Source organism: Salvelinus alpinus, chromosome 1 (genome assembly GCF_045679555.1).
Source record: "Salvelinus alpinus chromosome 1, SLU_Salpinus.1, whole genome shotgun sequence".
Lineage (NCBI taxonomy): Eukaryota > Metazoa > Chordata > Actinopteri > Salmoniformes > Salmonidae > Salvelinus > Salvelinus alpinus.
This window is the reverse complement of record NC_092086.1, coordinates 52,988,985-53,010,501: the sequence shown is the minus strand read 5'-3', so window position 1 is coordinate 53,010,501 and position 21,517 is coordinate 52,988,985. Positions and strand designations below refer to the sequence as shown.

The 21,517-nt window shown below is 46.0% G+C and overlaps 1 protein-coding gene across 4 annotated transcripts in view; it reads left to right on the top strand.

Annotated features, from left to right (window-relative positions):
- Window positions 1–20,813, top strand: part of LOC139580414 (retinoic acid receptor alpha-like) — a 182,692-nt gene extending 161,879 nt beyond the window's left edge. For all 4 annotated transcript variants that reach the window (XM_071409087.1, XM_071409070.1, XM_071409079.1 and 1 more), the window contains 7 exons: window positions 2,556–2,704; window positions 12,854–12,995; window positions 16,090–16,250; window positions 16,418–16,594; window positions 17,004–17,208; window positions 17,640–17,798; window positions 18,294–20,813. In XM_071409087.1, coding sequence (XP_071265188.1) covers window positions 2,556–2,704; window positions 12,854–12,995; window positions 16,090–16,250; window positions 16,418–16,594; window positions 17,004–17,208; window positions 17,640–17,798; window positions 18,294–18,499 — 1,199 coding nt within the window. In that variant the 3' untranslated portion in view covers window positions 18,500–20,813. The remainder of the gene's footprint in view (window positions 1–2,555; window positions 2,705–12,853; window positions 12,996–16,089; window positions 16,251–16,417; window positions 16,595–17,003; window positions 17,209–17,639; window positions 17,799–18,293) is intronic.
- The last annotated feature ends 704 nt before the right edge of the window (window positions 20,814–21,517 follow it).

Genomic DNA, 21,517 nt, shown 5'->3' with positions numbered 1-21,517 from the left:
AAAAAAACGAAAGGTTTGGGTCAAATCCAATGCAACACAACACAGAGTGAAACCCTCTGTATTTTCAAGTATTGTGGTGGCAGCATCATGTTGTGGGTATGCTTGTCATCGGCAGGGATTGGGAAGTTTGTCGGGATCAAAATCAATATGAAATGAGCGGAGCCCAGGTAAAGAGTTGAAGGAAAACCCACCTCAGTCTTCTGAAAACCTAACCCTGGGATAGAGTTTTATTTTTCAGCGAGACATTTACACACATTTGTATGCCAAAGAAACACCAGAATGGCTTTCCCAATAGTTGGTCTAGTCTCAGTCCCGACTTAAATTTGCTTGATGCTGTCCATCAATGATTCCCAACCAGATTTACTGAGCTTGAGCAATTTTGACAAAAACAATGGGCATGTGTTGCCCTAGGAGTTGTGCAAAGTTGGTAGAATATTATTCAAAATGATTCACAGTTGTGATGGCTGCTAAAAAATGCTTCCACCAAGTATTAACTCTTGGGAGTGAAGACGTACGCAATCCAGGCATCTATGTGTTTTCGTTCGTTTTTTTATTTATTCGGAAAATGATCTCTAACTTTTTTTCACTTTTTCAAATTGGAGTAAGTTATGTAGCTCTGTAGGGGAACAAATGTAATTGAATCCCTTTCTATAAAGAAAAATATATATAAACGCAACATGTAAAGTGGTGTTCCCAAGTTTCATTAGCTGAAATAAAAGGTCACAGAATTTTTCCATACGCACAAAAAGCTTATTTCTCTCAAATGTTGCACAAATGTGTTTACATCCCTGTTAGTGAGCATTTCTCCTTTGCCAAAATAATCCATCCATCCAAATAATCCATGACAGGTGTGGCATATCAAGAAGCGGATTAAACGGCATGACCATTACACAGGTGCACCTTGTGCAGTTTTGTCACACAACACAATACCACAGATATCTCAAGTTTTGAGGGAGAGTGCAATTGGCATGCTGACTGCAGGAATGTCCACCAGAGCTGTTGCCAAATAATTGAATGTTAACCTCTCTACATAAGTAATTTTAGAGAATTTATTAGTATGTCCAACTAGCATCACAGCCTCAGACAGCGTGTAACCACGCCAGCCCAGGACCTCCGCTTCCGGCTTCTTCACCTGTGGGATCGTATGAGACCAGCCACCCGGACAGCTGATGAAATTGAGGAGTATTTCAGTCTGTAATAAAGCCCTTTTGTGGGGAAAAGTCATCTGATTGGCTGGGCCTGGCTCCCAAGTGGGTGTGGCTATGCGCTCCCAGGCCCACCCATGATTGCGCCCCTGCCTAGTCATGTGAAATCCATAGATTAGGGCCAAATGTATTTATTTAAATTGACTGATTTCCTTAAATGAACTGTAACTCATGGTTGAAATTGTTGCATTTATATTTTTTGTTCGGTATAGATTACATTTTAAGGCCGCAAAATGTAAAGACTGTGCCAGGGGTGTGTAGACTTCAACTAGGCACTGTATATGGTCTACGTTCTGCTGTTAAAGACTAGCAGCTAATAAACAACTAGTTTGAATGTGGTTTGAATGCACTCTCGTGACAGATATTATTCATTGCTATGATCATTCATCATTGGCAATAGCCTCCTAATAAGACACTAATGTTGGAGCTCATTTGCTCATTGTCATCATGGAGATTGTACCGTTGTGGATAGTGATTGGTCGCTATGGCTACCTAGTGGACCGCGATGAGCTGCAATAATGCCTGAGTGAGCCCTGATTGGTCACGGAGGCTCCTAGGAGGACTCTTGATTGGCTGGTAAGCCATGGTTGCTAACATGGCTGTGTGTTCTCAAGAGCTCTTTAATGGAGCAGTTTATTGTGTATTTCTCCTGCCTCTCTCTCTCTCTCCTCCTCGGTGACAAGCACAACTCCATTAATTATTGCTGGCACTACTCCCAGTGTGTGTGTGTGTGTGTGTGTGTGTGTGTGTGTGTGTGTGTGTGTGTGTGTGTGTGTGTGTGTGTGTGTGTGTGTGTGTGTGCTTGCTTGCTTGCTTGCTTGCTTGCTATGAAGCAGAAAGCAGGCCGTGGGCCAACTCAACCTATTCTCCACAGCAGGTTGCCTCTCACACGGGGCGATGCTATTATAGAGGCTTTCTAGGGAGAGGCCCACCACAGGCGGTAACATCATCTGCTTTATCACCATGTGCTTCTCTCTCTCTCATATTCCCATTCACTCTTTCATCCTAATTCTCTTTTGATCCATTTGAATCTCTCTCTCTCTCGGCACAACATGCAGTTACATCAAAGTGTGGTAATTATTCAAGTGAACTGTGCTACACGTTACCTACCCAATGACCAACTGTGGTTCCACTGAATCTTTCATACGGTCAACTTGTTGCAATGTGTCGTTGTCACTTGTTTCCGCCACGTCTTAATCGGTGATTAGGCTAAGTAATAGCATAGTTGTATGTCTTTTTAAGATCACCCCGCCCTTTAGATTAAACTAACCTAATCTCCCGCTCCCCTTTCTCTCTCTCTCTCTCTCTCTCTCTCTCTCTCTCTCTCTCTCTCTCTCTCTCTCTCTGCAGCCATAGAGACCCAGAGCACCAGCTCGGAGGAGATAGTCCCCAGTCCCCCCTCGCCGCCCCCTCCCCCGCGAATCTACAAACCCTGCTTCGTTTGTGCGGACAAGTCCTCGGGATACCACTACGGAGTCAGCGCCTGCGAGGGCTGCAAGGTGAGACACTTGTGGCCATGCTTTCCCCCCCCCCCCCTCTCCATCTCACATTGTGTTTCTCTCTCTCTCTTCGCCTCTCTCTCTTTTGCTCGCTCGTTCTTACTCTCCCCTCGCCTCCATCGCCCTCTCTCTCGCTTTGTCGCCCAAGGACTTGGGAAGCCTGAACTCTCAGGCCAGTGAATGACTTTTAAATATCAGTCAAGTGCTGCGGCGAGAGTTAAAGAAGTACCAGAGTTCTACACCATAACTGTGTCGACTGACTACTCCGGCTACAAAACGTATTGCCTGGAAAAGCCTCCCGCTACCAGATTGAGCTCCAGCATGCTATCTAAAGTATCCTCAATAGTTGAAGGTTGCCAGCATCTGAATGTATAGTGGCCCTCCACTGGGACTGCGGTGAAGCACAGGTTAGTGCTAGCCTAACTAGCGCGACTACACAGTCCCCCTCCCATAGGTGTAGCATGTGTGCGTGTTTGATGGTTAGGTAGGGCTCACTGTCATGAAACACACACACACACACACACACACACACACACACACACACACACACACACACACACACACACACACACACACACACACACACACACACACACACACACACACACATACATACATACATACATACATACAGTCCTCTCCTGCTCCCACGCAAACCCTTCTTCCATCTCTCCTGGAAGAAATCTTCATTAAATGGGTGTGGTTTTTTGTTCCCTATTTTTTGTTTCCTGGTTGTTTCTCTTTTTTTGGGTCCCTTGAGGACGTGTGTATCTGGTCTACTTTTCTTTTCTTTTAGCTGGAGGCTTTTCTTTTCTTTTTTTTTTGCAAATTGGAACACTCATTCCCCACACACACACACACACACTCATCCCCCATCCCCAGATTTAGGGAAATGGCTGTCTGCAAATGTGCAGTTGTTTGGGCTTTAGCCTAGTTGTCATCCTTAATAACAGAGCTGTCAAAACAGCAGAGGAATATAGACACACGCTCATGCACTCCGTAATCAACATGCACATCCAGAATAATCTATTGATGTACACAGGCATTCAGTCTTGATGAGCATGTGCACACACACACACACACACACACACACACACACACACACACACACACACACACACACACACACACACACGTAGTGTGGTAATATTGATCATATATGTGTATATCAAATCAAGTTTATTTTACATAGCCCTTCGTACATCAGCTAATATCTCGAAGTGCTGTACAGAAACCCAGCCTAAATATACAGTTGGGTCTGAAATTATTGACACCTTTTGATAAAGGTGAGCAATAATGACTTGATAAAATAAATGATTAAAATACTGAGCTATATTCTATGTTTATTTTTTATATTTTTTAAATCACCTTTATTTAACCAGGTAGGCCAGTTGAGAACAAGTTCTCATTTACAACTGCAACCTGGCCAAGATGAAGCCAAGCAGTGCGACAAAAACAACAACACAGAGTTACACATGGGATAAACAAACATACAGTCAATAACACAATAGAAAAATCTACATACAGTGTGTGCAAATGTAGTAAGATTAGGGAGGTAAGGCAATAAATAGGCCGTAGTGGCGAAATAATTACAATGTAGCATTAACACTGGAGTGATAGATGTGCAGATGTTGATGTGCAAGTGGAGATACTGGGGTGCAAACAGCAAAAATAAATAACAGTATGGGGATGAGGTAGTTGGGTGGACTGTTTACAGATGGGCTGTGTACAGGTGCAGTGATCGGTAAAGCTGCTCTGACAGCTGATGCTTAAAGTTAGTGAGGGAGATATGAGTCTCCAGCTTCTGTGATTTTTGCAATTCGTTCCAGTCATTGTCAGCAGAGAACTGTAAGGAAAGGTGGCCAATCGAGTTGACTTTGGGGATGACCAGTGAAATATACCTGCTGGAGCGCGTGCTACGGGTGGGTGTTGCTATGCTTTGTGTCATTTTGGAGTCACTTATATTATAAATAAGAATAGAATGTTTCTAAACACTTCTACATGAATATGGATGCTTCGCGGATAATGAATTGTGAATAATGATGAGTGAGAAAGTTACAGAGGGTCAAAGATCATACCCCCAGGACATGCCAATAACCGGGGAGGTTAGCATGTATAAAGGCCACTCCAAAATGACACCACATTATTTACCATTCATTTCTTTTGGGCGCAAACTAATCTGAAACGCTACCAAAGCAAACTGCAAATGCATCCAACATGCATGAACAAAACAGACCCTCTAGGCCTATGGGCCAACCTAAAAGAGAGAAGCGTTTTCAGAAAACCTTTTCCCACGGGCAGGATTAGAGACCTTCGTTCCATTTATACCAGAGACCGGGCCGCATTCCTGAGACGGCACAAAGGAAACCCTTGCATACGGTGTCATCAGAGTTCATTCTGAACAACTACACATAACCACGGAGATCATACATCCATATAGATGGCATCAGAGTTCACCTCAGGGAAGAAGCTTTCAGTACAGATACCAAACATGGCTTCAGTGGTATTATTCTCTCACACATTCCAATAGTCAGTCTGCTAGATACTGTGTGAGAGAGACTGAGATTTTGGCCCCTCAACAGGGGGAAGGGCTGACTAGCCCTTGAGTATTTTCCTTGTGTTCCTGGGCCATTTGCCATGCAGACCCAGAGGTGACAGAGAGCACATAGATTAGGGCCGAGGATTTAGCCATGTTACATACACACGGCATACTGTGACCCCTGTGCATATACACAAGTAATCTGTTTCGTACTCACACACACACACATATATGCACATACACATACACTCCCAGGCTGTTACCGGGGGCTAGGATTAGTTGTGCAGCTAAAGAGGCTTACAGGATGGGGAAGGCAGGACATGGTGTGGAGTGAAGTGGTGCATGGGTGATGACCCCCCCCCCTCCCCCCCCCCCTCCTCACGGTAGAGGGTCACCGTACCGTGAGTAGATCCTCCTGTCCCAGGTCGCACCAGGGTCAATCGCAGGCGCCCAGGGGTCGGCCGGTGGCCAGGAAGAGATCAGGGGTCGGCCGTTGGCCAGGAAGAGATCAAGGATCCCATATCAGATATAGGCCCACAGAGTCCTGTCAGGCTGTTCTCTCTCTCTCTCCTCTCCTCTGTCTCATCCTCTCTTACTGCATCTCTTTTTCTCTCTGTTTCCATCTCTGTCTGATAATCTCTCTATTTTCATCTTTCTTTTGCTGTTGATCTACCTGCACACTTCTCCCATGTCTCTCTTCATTCTGTTGCTCTCTCTCTCTCTCTCCGGGTCATCCACTCTTTATTGATAGACCCTTAACCCATTGGTTCCACAGGGCATTCATTCTGCCTGGCTGAAACCTGTGGGTGTGTTTTTCAGGTGTTTGTGTTCCCGACCATCTGTATGTGTACTTTTAACCCTCACCAAACCTAGACCTTCCATCTTCTCCTCTGTTTGTAAATTCAGAGCGTTGTCGGACTGTCCGTTCGTAAATTTTATTGTTTTGCTCTCGGAGCGTTCAGAGCGCACACTGGACGCTCTGGCCGAGGAGTAGGGTTGATCCGAGCGTTTTGACCTCACAACGGCAGTCAAGCGCCCAAGCTAACTGGCTAACTTTGGATAGGTTGCTAGCTACTTCAAGACACAAATGAGAGAACACCTCACTCTGACCATTTTTCTCGCCCTAGTAGAGCTGGTTAGGCTGTTTTCATGTTATCCAGAGCGTGTTGAGTGTTCGTAAATTCATCAGTTATTATGCGCTCTGGCACACTCGGACGAGAGTGCTCTGAAATCGGAGTAGATAGCCATAATTAACAATGTCCATTAAGAACGCCCAACGACTATACCACTTAGCTAATAATCAAGTCAATTAAACGTTGGGTAGTTAGATAGCGAATAGTTCATATACTAGCTAGTTACTAACGTTAGGTAGCTGGCTAACATACCGGTACTTACTGCTGTAATGCAGGATAGCGTAGCTAGCAAATTGTCAGCCAACATAACGTGTAGCGTAACTTATTTGAAAAGTCATTACTTTATTACATTGCTCAACATTTTCATAATTAGTTAAATCAATGAATTTGTATCCGCTCTCGTCGGACTTCGGCAGCATATTTTCCGCCATTTCTTCAAATCTGAAAACCTTGTGAAGCCACGCCCGTTTTCTGAAGAGTTGCATTATGGGCCCTGAAAGCACAGAAATGGTGTCCGCTGCTTGTACACGGCGTATTTTGGCGAATGTAGTACGACATCCGGGAACTTTTGGCATACTAACTATATCTATACTATGACCAATAAGCATACTACATACTCAATTAGTGCGGTTAGTATGAGTATCCGAACACAGCTCTAGTCCCCTTTACTAACATTAGCACTTCTCTCCTGTAAAGCGCTAAACCCCCCTCTCTTTTATATTGCTGTAGTTCCAGTATTGTTAGCTCTAGCTCATGTAGTTTAGCCACAGTGTATTGTTTTAGTTCCAGAGCTGTAAGGTCTAGCTCCTGTAGTTGTTTAGCTATGCTTGTAGTCCCAGTGCTCTAGGCCGGTCTTCGACCACGGCACCAGCCCTCTGCTGCCAGAACATTCTTCACACCTTGTAATTACTGAGCTTCAGTCCAGGGGATTTCAGGCCACTAACAGCTGTAGCTGTCAAAAAGGCAAGCGAGAGGAAACGGACTGTTTTGGACATACTATTTAGTAGGTGCATGTGCATTTGTGTGTGCGTAGGACACCGCTCAACAGAGGTCCATATGTATCATAGGGACTCCCATGTGCACAGAAGCGCTCTCCACTCTTCCCCCCCTTCTCCTCGTTCTCCTTTCACATCTTCAAATGCACCCTCAGTGGCTTGGCGGCTAGGAGCCATCAAAGGTCTTCCGAGTGGCGCAGCGGTCTAAGGCACTGCGTCGCAGCGCTAGAGGCGTCACTACAGAACCTGGTTCGATCCTGGGCTGTATCATAACCCGGCCGCGATCGGGAGTCCCATAGGGCGGCTCACAATTGGCCCAGCGTCGTCTGGGTTACGGGAGGGTAGGCCGTCATTGTAAATAAGAATTTGTTCTGAACTGACTTGCCTAGTTAAATGAATACATCAAATAATAAAAGGTCATTAAGAGGGCTTTTCCACTGCAGGGCCGTGCCGTGAATATCGCGGTTCCTATTTGATTTCCATTTTCCCATGGCCCACTTGATTCCTGAAACCAAGCGGGATATTCAGCCTCGTTTGACATCTGGTACTGACGTCGAACCAAGTAGGCTGGTGGGTGGGGTTACAAATGCCTGTACTCAAAGATTGGTCTCACACAATGATGTCACAGTGTGTGTGTCGCGCATGTTGTTAATACTCGCGCACGAGCCAATGGTTCCATATTTAAAAGAGAAGGAAAATCTGACTACAAACGGTACAGCTACACTAACGAATACCTCTAAAGCGAAAAAAAAGATTTTGCGCATCTGGTAGGAGCCTTTCGACGCATAAGCTGGTCTTTCAACCGGCTGAAACGATCCTCTCTTCGCATGATGATACGTCGCGCATTTCTCAGGCTCTTTTCCGCCGTCTCCTCTATTCTGTTCACTCTCCATTGCTGCCCGCAAACAAAAAGTAAAAGGATGGCACAAAATAGCCATGCTAACGCCTCCAGTACGCATCACAACAATGTCACTGTCGAATTGCGTCATCGGTCGTGCTCCTAGAATCGTCACTAGCCGTTCCCCCCCCCCCCCCCCCGCCAATGAAACCGAGTCCTGTTTCCAGTTCCACTGCAAATGGAAAACAACCAAGAACGAACAAGGCTAGTTCGTGCCGGTTCTGCCACGGCCCATCGCGTCTTGGTTCCTCTAGCGAAATTGAGCCATTAAGAGACCACCTTGTCTGAGGTATCCTTCCCATCTGACCTCAAACCCAGGACCTCTCTAGGAAGAGAGAGCAGAGGAGCGTCAATAAGGCATCAACTACCCAGCAGAGTGCCACGTAGAAGTTAGAGCCCTCCTCCCAGCCCATAGCAGAATCGGAGAGAAAGAGTTCCTACCTGTGACTGCATCCCAAGTCACACCCTATTGAGGTGCCTTTTGGGACGTACACTTCGACGCCACAATAAAACCACAGCCCTGGACTGCATGAAGAGTGGTAGGGGAGTTACACGACCATGGTGTTTGCAGCGGTGCGAAGTCACCTAGCTCACCTCTTTCCGCCATGATTATTTCATGCCGGCTGTGATATTGTAATGCATATTTGAGCGATTGAGAGGGTATCACTCTCACACTCTCTTTCTAGGGAGTGTAGGCTGGGCTTTCTAGATCAGTTCCTAGAAATCTGTAGCTCGAGGAGAAGGGTCTCGCTCTACTTGTGTTGGATGCTGATTGGTCTGTGTTGGATGCTGATTGGCCTGTGTTGGATGCTGATTGGTCTGTGTTGGATGCTGATTGGTCTGTGTTGGATGCTGATTGGTCTGTGTTGGATGCTGATTGGTCTGTGTTGGATGCTGATTGGCCTGTGTTGGATGCTGATTGGTCTGTGTTGGATGCTGATTGGTCTGTGTTGGATGCTGATTGGCCTGTGTTGGATGCTGATTGGCCTGTGTTGGATGCTCATTGGCCTGTGTTGGATGCTCATTGGCCTGTGTTGGATGCTCATTGGCCTGTGTTTGATGCTGATTGGCCTGTGTTTGATGCTGATTGGCCTGTGTTTGATGCTGATTGGCCTGTGTTTGATGCTGATTGGCCTGTGTTGGATGCTGATTGACCTGTGTTGGATGCTGATTGGCCTGTGTAAGGCAGCATAATCCCACGAAGCATCACACACACCACTAGAACAACAATGGACTTTACTATTTTAGTTAGTGCTTACTGCTAGTTTTCCATGGATTCCAAGTTTACCTAATACTAATGCCTGCTGTTATGAAGAATTTGCTGTTTGAATCAGTGGGAGTCTATAAATATGATAGCACGGAGACTTACCCAGTAAAAGGGCTTAATATTTTTCATGGTTGTGCCACTGCCATGCCAAGCAGTGCCACTGCCAAACTGGGCACAGGAATCTCCTCTGGCATGTGGAGAGGGCATCACCCACCACATTGGCAGTGCCCCTGTCGTAACATGACTGACTACCTTCTGCTGGGAGGGTAGGCTTACATACAGTATATCAGCGGGGCTAGATTCACGCCCCATCATGTCCACACTGACTCCATCACCGGCTGCATTCAGTTACATTTCTCTACCTTTACAAACCCCATAAGCTGAGGAAACCAGGGCCATTTGGCACAAAATGGACGACGTCAGATGTGCTATGTTTGCTAATGTATGGTAGGTTTCAAGTCATCCATGTTGGCTCCACTGATCCTGATTAAGGGCGACAGACTTGGGGGAGGCTTAACGGGTCACCTGACCTTCACACAGGGCGCAAAGCAGAGGAGTGGTTGGCCTGGCCTGTGCACTCTGTCACAACAGACACCAGCTCTGGTCTGCCGACATTAGGGGCTGTCGCCACTTAATCTCGCCCACAATAGTGTGTGTGTGTGATGGAGCGGATTAGTGATATTGCTGGGAAAAGTTTAACACCAGAGGGGCACACAAATTGTCGCCACAAGCATTACTCTTAGTTGCCGCAGGGCATCGTTCTTTTTTTCCCCCTCCAGTTCATTATTCTGTGCATCTGGCTGTACATCTGTTCGTTTGCTCTCCGTCTCTCTTTACAGCCTGTTTATTCATCCCTTTCTATCTGTCTGTATTTGCCCTCTGTTTACGTTTTGATATTTTGGATTGTTTGCTTGCCTGTCTACTCCTCTTCGCTCTGTCTATCTGTCTGTCCTTTTTAGCTGTGCTTTTGTTCTTTACCTGTCTTTTGAAATATTCATCGGTCTTTCTGTAAAATCTCTCGTCCTATTTCACATATCAGCACACATGCACTGAGTGTACAAAATATTAGGAACACCTGCTCTTTCCATGACCTAGACTGACCAGTTGAAGCCCGGGCTATGATCCCTTATTGGTGTCACTTGTTAAATCCACGTCAATCAGTGTAGATGAAGTGGAGGAGACGGGTTAAAGAAGGATTTTTAATCCTCGAGACAATTGAGACATGGATTGTGTATGTGTGCCATTCAGAGGGTGAATGGGCAAGACAACAGATTTATAAGTGCCTTTTGAACAGGGTACGGTAGTAGGTGCCACCGGTTTGTGTCAAGAACTGCAACGCTGCTGGGTTTTTCATGCTCAACAGTTTCCTGTGTGTATCAAGAATGGTCCACCACCCAAAGGACAACCAGCCAACTTGACACAACAGTGGGAAGCATTGGAGTCAACATGGGCCAGCATCCCGGTGGAACGCTTTCGACACCTTGTTGAGTCCACGCCCCGACGAGTTGAGGCTGTTCTGAGGGCCGAACGGGGTGCAACTCAATATTAGGAAGGTGTTCCTAATGTTTGGCACACTCAGTGTGTTTCTGTCCAGCACCCTCTACCGCTCTCTGTATGCCATCACTCACTCATCTCGTCGCGATGACTGGTTCATAGGTCAGCAGCAAAGGCTCTCCACGTCTGTTAGTCTCTGTGTGAATGTATCTGTATGAGTTACTCCAACACACAAACACTGTTACATCTGCACCGTTCATTGTCATTGTTCTGATCAGTGAACTTGATCAAGATATTCACAAGATGACACTGAAACGTACATTGTGTTTAACAAACATGCATTGTATTTGCAAGGCATCTGCCACACACACACACACATACATACACACACACACACACACACACACACACACACACACCACACACACACACACACACACACACAAACACTTCAACACAATAGGTAGAAAGCTTCCCACACTACTTTCCTGTCAGTCTCTTGCGGTCATCGTCTCTATGGACGAGGACGGCACTATCTGGGGCTTCATCTGAAGAGGAATGGGAGTTAGTATGATGCCCCCCCCAATGCCACCAGGCCCTGCCTGCCCATAAGCCCCTTAAGGGATTAACCAATGGGAGCTCATTGGTGCTTAAGACTAGTGAGTTAATGCCCACCCGGTGTGGCACAACTAACCTAGCCCCTGGCCAAGCTAGGCCCACACAGCCGCATAGATGCACAGACACTCACATACACATGTGCGCACACACACACACAGTTAATGGTCCCACGGGGCCCCGTTGGTAGAGCATGGCAGTTGCAACGCCAGGGTTGTGGGTTCGATTCCCACATGGGACCAGTACAACAAAAAGAAGGTAAGAAAATGTATGTACAAGTCGCTCTGAATAAAACCATCTGTTAAATGACTAAAATGTCCGCTGTTAATGCCTAACAAACTTTGTCTTTCCCACACACTGTTTTCCACATCAAATTGCTCTATTGGCATCAAAAGTGTCCACACGGTGCCAAAGCTAGCACATTTCCCTCAGCTTAGTGGGTTGTAAAAGTCGTGTCCTAAAATATGTTAACAGCCTCGTTTGAAAATGCCCAAATAGCAGAGTGTGATCGGGCATGATTCAGAGTAGAGCGTAGCACGTGTGGTGGTGGTGGTGCCACTGTTAGTCACTGTGGAGAAACACGTGCTCTCTCTGACAGACACACACAGAAAGGGAAGTTGAACACTGTCTGGGCACTGTTTTTAAGGAAGTCGATGTGTCATATTGATTCATTGGGGGTTGTGTAATTGTGTGTGTGTGTGAAGACAGCGTGTTACATATTAGGGCCGTTCTGTGTCTATTGCGATTCGATACTGTGATTTTTGACGTTCCAAACATAGTTGCTCGTCGTATGTCTGCTGCAGAGGGACGAGAGAACATGAGAAAACGAGCGATCAGTATTGGAAATAAAAGGTCTGGAAAACAAATAGGATATTTCGTCAAAAATGGATCGCCTGTTCTAGTTTTACTATCTCAATGATACCACTGCTATCGAAAATGACCTTTTATCTGCCCAACCCACTCTCTCTTCTTCCTATTCGTTCTCTCTCTAGTTCTCTCTCTTTTTCACTTCTCTTTCACACAATGATGCTACGTTGACATCAAAGCATGCCATTCATATTTGTATAATGCCAAAGCAAAACAGGAACATAACAGCAATCTTTCTCCCCTTCTCTTTTTTTTTATTTTTGTAAAAACATTTGTAAAAAAAAAAAATAAATATGCGCAATTAAAGCAAATGTAACACCCGAACTCTCTCGTCCTCTCAGGGTTTCTTCCGGCGTAGTATCCAGAAGAACATGGTGTACACCTGTCATCGCGAGAAGGGCTGCATCATCAACAAGGTCACCCGCAACCGCTGCCAGTACTGCCGCCTGCAGAAGTGTTTAGAAGTGGGCATGTCCAAGGAGTGTGAGTACTATTCCTATGTCTCTCTCTCTCTCTCTCTCTGTCTCTCTCTCTGTCTCGCTCTCTGTTTATTCTCTCTCTCTCTATCTCTCTCTCTCCTCTCTGTCTCTCTCTCTCTCTCTGTCTCTCTCTCTCTCTATCTCTGTCTCTCCTCTCTCTGTCTCTCCTCTCTCTCTCTCTGTCTCTCTCTGTCTCTCTCTCTCTCTGTCTCTCCTCTCTCTCTCTCTTTCTCCTGTCTCTGTCTCTCTCTCTGTCTCTCTCTCTGTCTCTCTCTCTGTCTCTCTCTCTCTGTCTCTCTCTCTCAATTTAAGGGGCTTTATTGGCATGGGACACATAGTTTCTCCTCTCTCGCTCTCTCTCTCTCAATTTTTGTATTATAAAAAATAAATACATCTATTTAAGGGCTTTATTGGCATGGGAAATGTATGTTAACATTGCCAAAGCAAGTGAAGTAGATAATAAACAGTGGACATCTCTCTCTCGTTCGTTCGCCTGTCTCTTCTGAGTGAATACTGTCTCCCAAGAAATGCCTTCCCGAAGTAGATATTCAAAGCACCACGCGCTGACATGACAAAAAGTGATGGTTCCAATACATGTCAAGACGTTTTTATATCAAGAAGCAATAATGCACATCCCACCACACCCCATGATGGCTTCCCTCCCTCGGTCCACGCCCTCCTACACATCCACCACACATATAACTCACACACACTGTATATCCCCCTATAGGCTTCAATGAGGCCAAGCGCTAAAACTATCTCCTAGCACTTTATCCTCTAGGCCCCCTGTAAGTGAGTTATCCTCCTCAGTGTTCCGAACCGCCGGTTTATAGCAACATTCATCCCAGTCAAGGCCGCTAGGGAAATCAACCACTGCCATCTAGTGGTGGGGAGTATGTTACTACACCCGGGAAGTGGTACAGTGTGTTGTGGTGTTTAAAAAAAAAATCAGCAGGTGTGTGTGTGTTTTGCGTTTTCAATTGGGATCTATATTGAGTTGTGTAGCTGGGCTGTGTGTGTGCCTGGGCTGTCTTAACCCTTCTTGATTGACCTTTGAGCCGGTCAACCTTATCTTATCTCTGAAGGGGGGTGACACACTGATGCTATTTACTAAGTCCCCCCCCCACCACCACCACCACACACTCACAACAAGCAGATGCACATGTCATTATCACATGTCATGTACACCAGGGTTACCCAAACTCTGTCCTGGGGGCCCCCCCAGGGTGCACGTTTTTGTTTTTTGCCGTAGCACCACACAGCTGATTGGAATAATTAAAGCTTGATGACAAGTTGTGGGGAGGGGGTGTACACATACACGCCGTCTTCGTGTGTGTGTGTGTGTGTGTGTGTGTGTGTGTGTGTGTGTGTGTGTGTGTGTGTGTGTGTGTGTGTGTGTGTGTGTGTGTGTGTGTGTGTGTGTGTGTGTGTGTGTGTGTGTGTGTGTGTGTGTGTGTGTGCCATGACTGATTGGAGTGCCAGGCTAATAGTTCTTTAATGGCTTCATTAGGTTGCGTTTTCTGGGCCCACGCTGGCAGCTCTGTCTCTGGGGAACAACAGTGTCACACACACACACACACACATAGTGAACAGTGCTGCGCTGCCCTGAGGAAAGAGAGCATCTTATTTATCTTCTTTCCAATTCTCTCACTCACTCACACACACACACACACACACACACATATATATGTGTCATTGTCTTGATTTGGCAGCTCTTAATACAGTGAGGATATAGAAATATGACATGTGAAGATTAGAGGTCGACCAATTATGATTTTTCCACTCCGATTAATCGGCCGATTTTTACATTTGTATAAATATATATATATATAATATTTAATATTGCCTGCTAACATGAATTTATTTTAACTAAATATGCAGGTTTAAAAAAATATACTTCAGTGTATTGATTTTAAGAAAGGCATTGATGTTTATGGTTATGTACATTTGTGCAACGATTGTGCTTTTTTGCGAATGTGCTTTTGTTAAGTCATCACCTGTTTGACGAAGTTAAAGTAGGCTGTGATTTGATGATGATAAATTAACAGGCACCGCATTGATTATATGCAACGCAGGACAAGCTAGTTAAACTAGTAATATAATAAACCATGTGTAGTTAACTAGTGATCATGTGAAGATTGATTGTTTTTTATAGGATAAGTTTAATGCTAGCTAGCAACTTACCTTGGCTCCTTGCAGCCACAAGGTCATTTTGATGCTGCACTCGCGTAACAGGTGGTCAGCCTGCCACGCAGTCTCCTCGTGGATTGCAATGTAATCGGCCATAATCGGCGTCCAAAACGGCCGATTACCGATTTGTTATGAAAATTTGAAATCGTCCATAATTAATCGGTCGACCTCTACTGGTGATACAGTGGGTCGCTAGAGGAGGATAGACAGAATGTGGAGAGAAGGAAGGTGAAAGATAAACGGATGAAAGAGAGGGAGAGAGAGTGTGTGGGTTTTGTGGTGTGTTCACACAAATGTGTGTTGCTTGTGTGTGTGTTGCTACTGTTAGTCCCAACTCTCCAATGTCTCCCTGTCTGTATTGTGCCAGATCAGCGACACACGGATTCTCCTTCTTAAGCTCTTTTCACACTGTCACATCAAAGCACTTCAAGCTCTCTCTCTCCCACATACATTTTCACTCACACCCTCTCCTCTGCCATATTTCTCACATAACACACGGCTAACACATTTTTCATTCTCTCTCTGTCTCTCTCTGTCTCTCTCTGTCTCTCTCTGTCTCTTTCTGTCTCTGCCAGTTTGAGGATGAAAAGTGTATATGGTTCCATCTAGTGGTTGATGTGTGTATTCCCCCAACGTACAATGTCCCAGTTGATCAGCGTTTGTGTTTCCAGTAGTGTCTGGTCTCGGGGATAGCGGTCGTTTTTCTGACTGCCTCTGTGTTCTCTCTTTGACCGGAGATGGCATGGCTACGTGAGGATTGTGAGGTCAACCTGTAGTGGTTAGTGTTCACACATCCCTGAAAATTGCCATTTGAGCCCAAAGGATAACTCTCTCCGTCTCTTCTTCTCTCTCTCTCTCTCTCTCTCTCTCTCCCTCCATCTCTTCGTCTCTTTCTCTCCCTCCCTCAGCGGTGAGGAACGACAGGAACAAGAAGAAGAAGGAGGAGAAGAAGCCAGAGTGTACTGAGATCTACGTGCTGAGTACCGAGACAGAGCAAATGATCGAACGCGTCCGCAAGGCCCACAAGGAGACGTTTCCCTCGCTCTGTCAGCTGGGCAAATACACCACGGTGACTTATATACACACACACACACACACACACACACTCTGCCAACATGTTTGGGCATTACAAACACCGACTAACATACGCTCCTTGCACTCTCAACATACCAACCAATGTATTTGTCGAATCACAGAATAACCTATATGTATGTATCTCCCTCTCCCTCCCTACAGAATAACAGTGCAGAGCACCGCGTGGCTCTAGATGTAAACCTGTGGGATAAGTTCAGTGAGCTGTCCACTAAGTGTATCATCAAGACGGTGGAGTTTGCCAAGCACCTGCCAGGCTTCACCACCCTCACTATCGCTGACCAGATCACCCTGCTCAAGGCTGCCTGTCTGGACATACTGGTGAGAAGACGCATCAGGACACACACTAGGACATACGTGTATTTATTACAAACAGCAAAACATCTACAGAAAGTGAACAGCAATATATTTGTGCTCCCCTTCCCTTTCCAACTAACTCCGTGGCCTTGTGATTAGTGTCCGTCCTGAGATTGGGAGTTTGATCCCTGGCCGAGTCCTAAGAAATTTGACCAGATGCGTCTCTGCTTGGCACTCAGCATTAAGGAGATAGATTGGGGGGTCAGGCCCTGTGATAGTCTAGCATCCTGTCTGGGGGGTGTACTGGTTCATCAAGCTGCCTCACGCTACAGAAACAGGAGATCTGCTCTGAAGAGCCATTTCAGCTCGCAAGACTGACTTACTTCCTTCTTTTCCCCCTTTCCCTCCTTCCCTCTCTCTACCTCTACCTCAGATTCTGAGGATATGCACGCGGTACACTCCAGACCAGGACACAATGACGTTCTCAGACGGGCTGACCCTGAACAGGACCCAAATGCACAATGCAGGCTTCGGCCCGCTCACAGACCTGGTGTTCGCCTTCGCCCAAACACTCCTCCCCCTGGAGATGGACGACGCAGAGACCGGCCTGCTCAGCGGCATCTGTCTGCTGTGTGGAGGTACTGCACCACAGCTCGGATTCAAACCCAGCATTGCACTCCTATCAGGGCCGGGAGTTGATATCACAAGAGGCCAATTGTCATTGTTTTCAAGCAAATTAGTTTTGGGTATTAAGGATGTGTTTTTCATTGTTTGTGTGTGTGTGTGCGCCTGTGTGTGTGTGTGTGTGTGTGCCTGTGCCTGTGCGTGTGTGTGCGCCTGTGTGTGTGTGTGTGTGTGTGTGTGCGCCTGTGTGTGTGTGTGTGTGCGTGTGTGTGCGTGTGTGTGTGCGTGTGTGTGCGTGTGTGCGTGCCTGTGTGTGTGTGTGTGTGTGTGTGTGTGTGTGTGTGTGTGTGTGTGTGTGTGTGTGTGTGTGTGTGTGTGTGTGTGTGTGTGTGTGTGTGTGTGTGTGTGTGTGTGTGTGTGTGTGTGTGTGTGTGTGTGTGTGTAGACCGTCAGGATCTGGAGCAGGCAGACAAGGTGGACGTACTACAGGAGCCCCTACTGGAAGCTCTGAAGATCTACGTGAGGAAGAGGAGGCCTCACAAACCACACATGTTCCCCAAGATGCTGATGAAGATCACGGACCTCAGAAGCATCAGCGCCAAGGGTGAGAGAACACGCCTGCACACCGTGTTGTTGTTTTTTTTACAGGGTAGCTTTAGTGTAGCTTAAACTTCTTCCAGTGTGAAGTCATTGGTAGCTTGGTAAACTATATTGTTTTATGTTGGTATTGACTTTATTTTGGCAGTTACCTGTATGAGCTTGTTATATAACTTAATTCACAGTAAATTTTTAGAAACTATTGATCCCCTGTGGCTAAATTATGCTCTCTGGTGTATTTTAAACTTTGAGAGTTGGCTCCTGTGATTGTATATTTTTTACCTCTTGGGCCCCCTACGGGCTTGGGCCCAGGGACTTAATCCAGCCCTAGTCTCAGTGCAACACTACTACCATTTATATCTATATCAGGTGTTATTTATTTGAAGATAAATATTTAGGGTCTTACATATGACATTTTGCTGTAGTGGCTGAACCTTGTGGAACACATGACCCTCTCTCTCTCTCTGCCTCTCTCTTCTCCTCCCTCCCTCTCCTCCTCCAGGAGCGGAGCGAGTGATCACTCTGAAGATGGAGATCCCAGGCTCCATGCCCCCTCTCATCCAGGAGATGCTGGAAAACTCAGAGGGTCTGGAGGGCCAGGGGGCCAGCGGGGGCCGCTCCAGCGGAGGAGGGGCCCCACCAGGCAGCTGCAGCCCAAGCCTGTCCCCCAGCTCAGCCCGCAGCAGCCCCCCTGCACCCTCCCCTTAGACGGGGGTCCACCACCAACCCCAGGCAGGGACAGCAAGAAGGCATGACTACAGACTCCCACACTGTGACAAACCAGGCCAGAGTGGAGTGGGGTTAGGAAGAGGGCCAAGCCTGGGCCCAGCCAGGACAGACTTTGACACTTTGAGGGTAAACGCAGGCCTCAATGGACAGACAGCCGTCCCCCCACTCCCCCTATCTCAGCCCCAGACCGGGCACCAAAACAGACCGGGCACCATCATACTTGACTGAATCTGGATGGCACTATACCCTTCACCCCCACCATCACCACCATAGACATGCCTCAGAACCAGCACCAGGGATTGGCAGACGCAACACAAGGAGTTTAATCTGAGTTGCTCTGTTTACTCTCCTCAGTGATGACTCTCTGTTCTTCCTCTCTCCCCCTCAAGACATTGGACAGGAATTCAGGCTCAGTGCCCATCAGACCTGGGGTAAAGGGGTCGACAAGACGCACGTCTTTCTGCAGGGAACTAGACAGACAGACTGCTGGACACTGGCACGAGTCATCCCTAAATGTTGTCAGGGACAGCAAACGGGGGCTGCTCGGAGAGGGGGCCTGCCTCTCCTTCACAACTTTGAGAGACAGATTTTCTTACAAAAGATATATGGAAATATAAATATATATATTGAAAAAGTAATCATTGCAATTTGAATTGTCCAAGTGGAATGATGCATAAAAGAAGAGTTGCCATCTTTTTCTCAGTATTTTTCTCACTGTTCTAAGAACTTAGATGTTATTTGTGATTCCCCCCCACCTCCCCAGACCTAGTGTTTTGTTCTCTTCGTTTCACCCAGGAATATCAGCACACTAAGTAGTCACAGTGGAAATGTGTGTTTTTTCTATCAAATCAAAAGATAAGTAGAACAAAAATGATGACACGATTTCAGATGCAATTCACTTTATGCACTAGACCTCTTGCACTGTCACGTTCACAAGTTGGATCAAATTGATACACAAAACACAAATTGGACCAGGCTGGGTTGGCATCTCTCTGTTTTGTTCCATTTACAGCATTTTGTTTTTTCATGGGAGAAAAGGAAACGTAGTGGTTCTATGATCTAGAGTCAAGTTGTCGTGGAGTTATGAAGATGACCTGTAAGAAAGTAGCAGCCATGAAATAATGTACATAAGATGTATTCCTTTGTTTTTAAAGTACATGGAGTCTAGCCAATTTTCACTTTGTCAAAGCCTTTTATGTTTTGCTTTTTGTTCTTGTTTGGTGTCCTGAAGTGAAGGCATGAATCACTGATCGACTGTTTAGACCGCTTAAGGAAGGGACTGACTGCTAGGAACACCATAGCCATTGACAACCAGTGAAGAGAGTTGAATTTATACTTCACCTGAAATAAAATAGAAAGATTTGACAATTTAAAGACCAACAACTCCGTGACCCCCCCTCCTTTTTCCTAAGGTCGTCCCTCTCTCATTCCACGTCTGGATAATGTATGTATTACCCCCCAACAGCACTGCCTCTGTACTGTAGCACATTGTCAATATCTATGTGCTCCCATTACCCCCCACCATCAGTCACAAACTGTACCACGTTACCAGTATGCTCACATTGTAGCACATTGTCAGTAGGATGTATCTATCTATGTCCGTGTAAACTCTGTGACACGATATCAGTACGCTCACAACACCACTGCCTCTGTATGTATACATGTTCCCCATCTCTACTCCCCCCCCCCCCCACAACACAACACCACTGCCTCTGTATGTATACATGTTCCCCATCTCTCTACTCCCCCCCCACAACAGCACTGCCTCTGTAAGTTTGTTTCACAGTATCAGCACCTCTATCTCTGTATCTATCACAGCAACGCAACTGCCTCTGTTTGCACACTATTAGTATTTATCTGTCTGTCATTCTTGACTCTACTGACACATCCGAGTACATAGCTATTCCCTAGCCTGGCCCTAGATCAGTTTGTGCTGTCTTGCCAATGCATGACAATGAAATAGGAGTTGCACAAACTGATCTGGGATCAGGCCCTACCTTTAACCACTGTTTACACAAAATAGTGTAACTTACCTACCCATCTCTTTTCCCCACAACACCACTGCCTCTGCTGTTCAGTAGGAGTGGATCTGTCCTTCACAACGATCGAACGCTGCTATTGGCCAGCCTCTCTGCAGCCAGTATGACAACGCACAACTGTTTTTTTCCCCTGCACTCTCACTTGTAATGCAATCAGATGTCAACCAGCATTTGGGGATAAAATAAATAACTGTTTTGATTATGCCAGATCATTGGACGAAGAGAATAACATTTAATAAAGAACCATGTCTGTGTGTGTTTTTAAATGTTTCTTAACTGGTGGTTGGTGCACTGTTAGACTGAAAGTAAGATTGTGGTGAGACTTTAAGATCAGCGGACTAGGGACTATAGCAGGTCACATTACAATAACAAATACAAGATTCAGAGACCCTTAAAGGGTTATACTACAGTTTTTGTTTGGGGGGGCTTATTTTTTAGGTTCCTTATTGGCCCCTCAATGTAGTTTAGACAATACATTGACTGTTGATACATTAGGAACACCTGCTATTTCCATGACAGACTGACCAGGTAAATGTTATGATCGCTTATGGATGTCACGTGTTAAATCCACTTCAATCAATGTAGATGAAGGGTAGGAGACGGGTTAAAGAAGGATTTTTAAGCCTTGAGACAACTGAGACATGGATTGTGTATGTGCCATTCAGAGGGTGAATGGGCAAGATAAAATATTTAAGTGCCTTTAAATGGGGTATGGTAGTAGGTGTCAGGCGTACCTGTTTGTGTCAAGAACTGCAACGCTACTGGGTTTTTCACGCTCAACCGTTTCCCCTGTGTATCAAGAATGGTCAACCACCCAAAGGACATCTAGCCAACTGTTGGGAGCATTCATGGGGGGGTGCAACTCAATATTAGAAAGGTGTTTTTTATGTGTATATATATATATACAGTACGAGTCAAAAGTTTGGACACACCTACTCAATTCAGGGTTTCTCTTTAT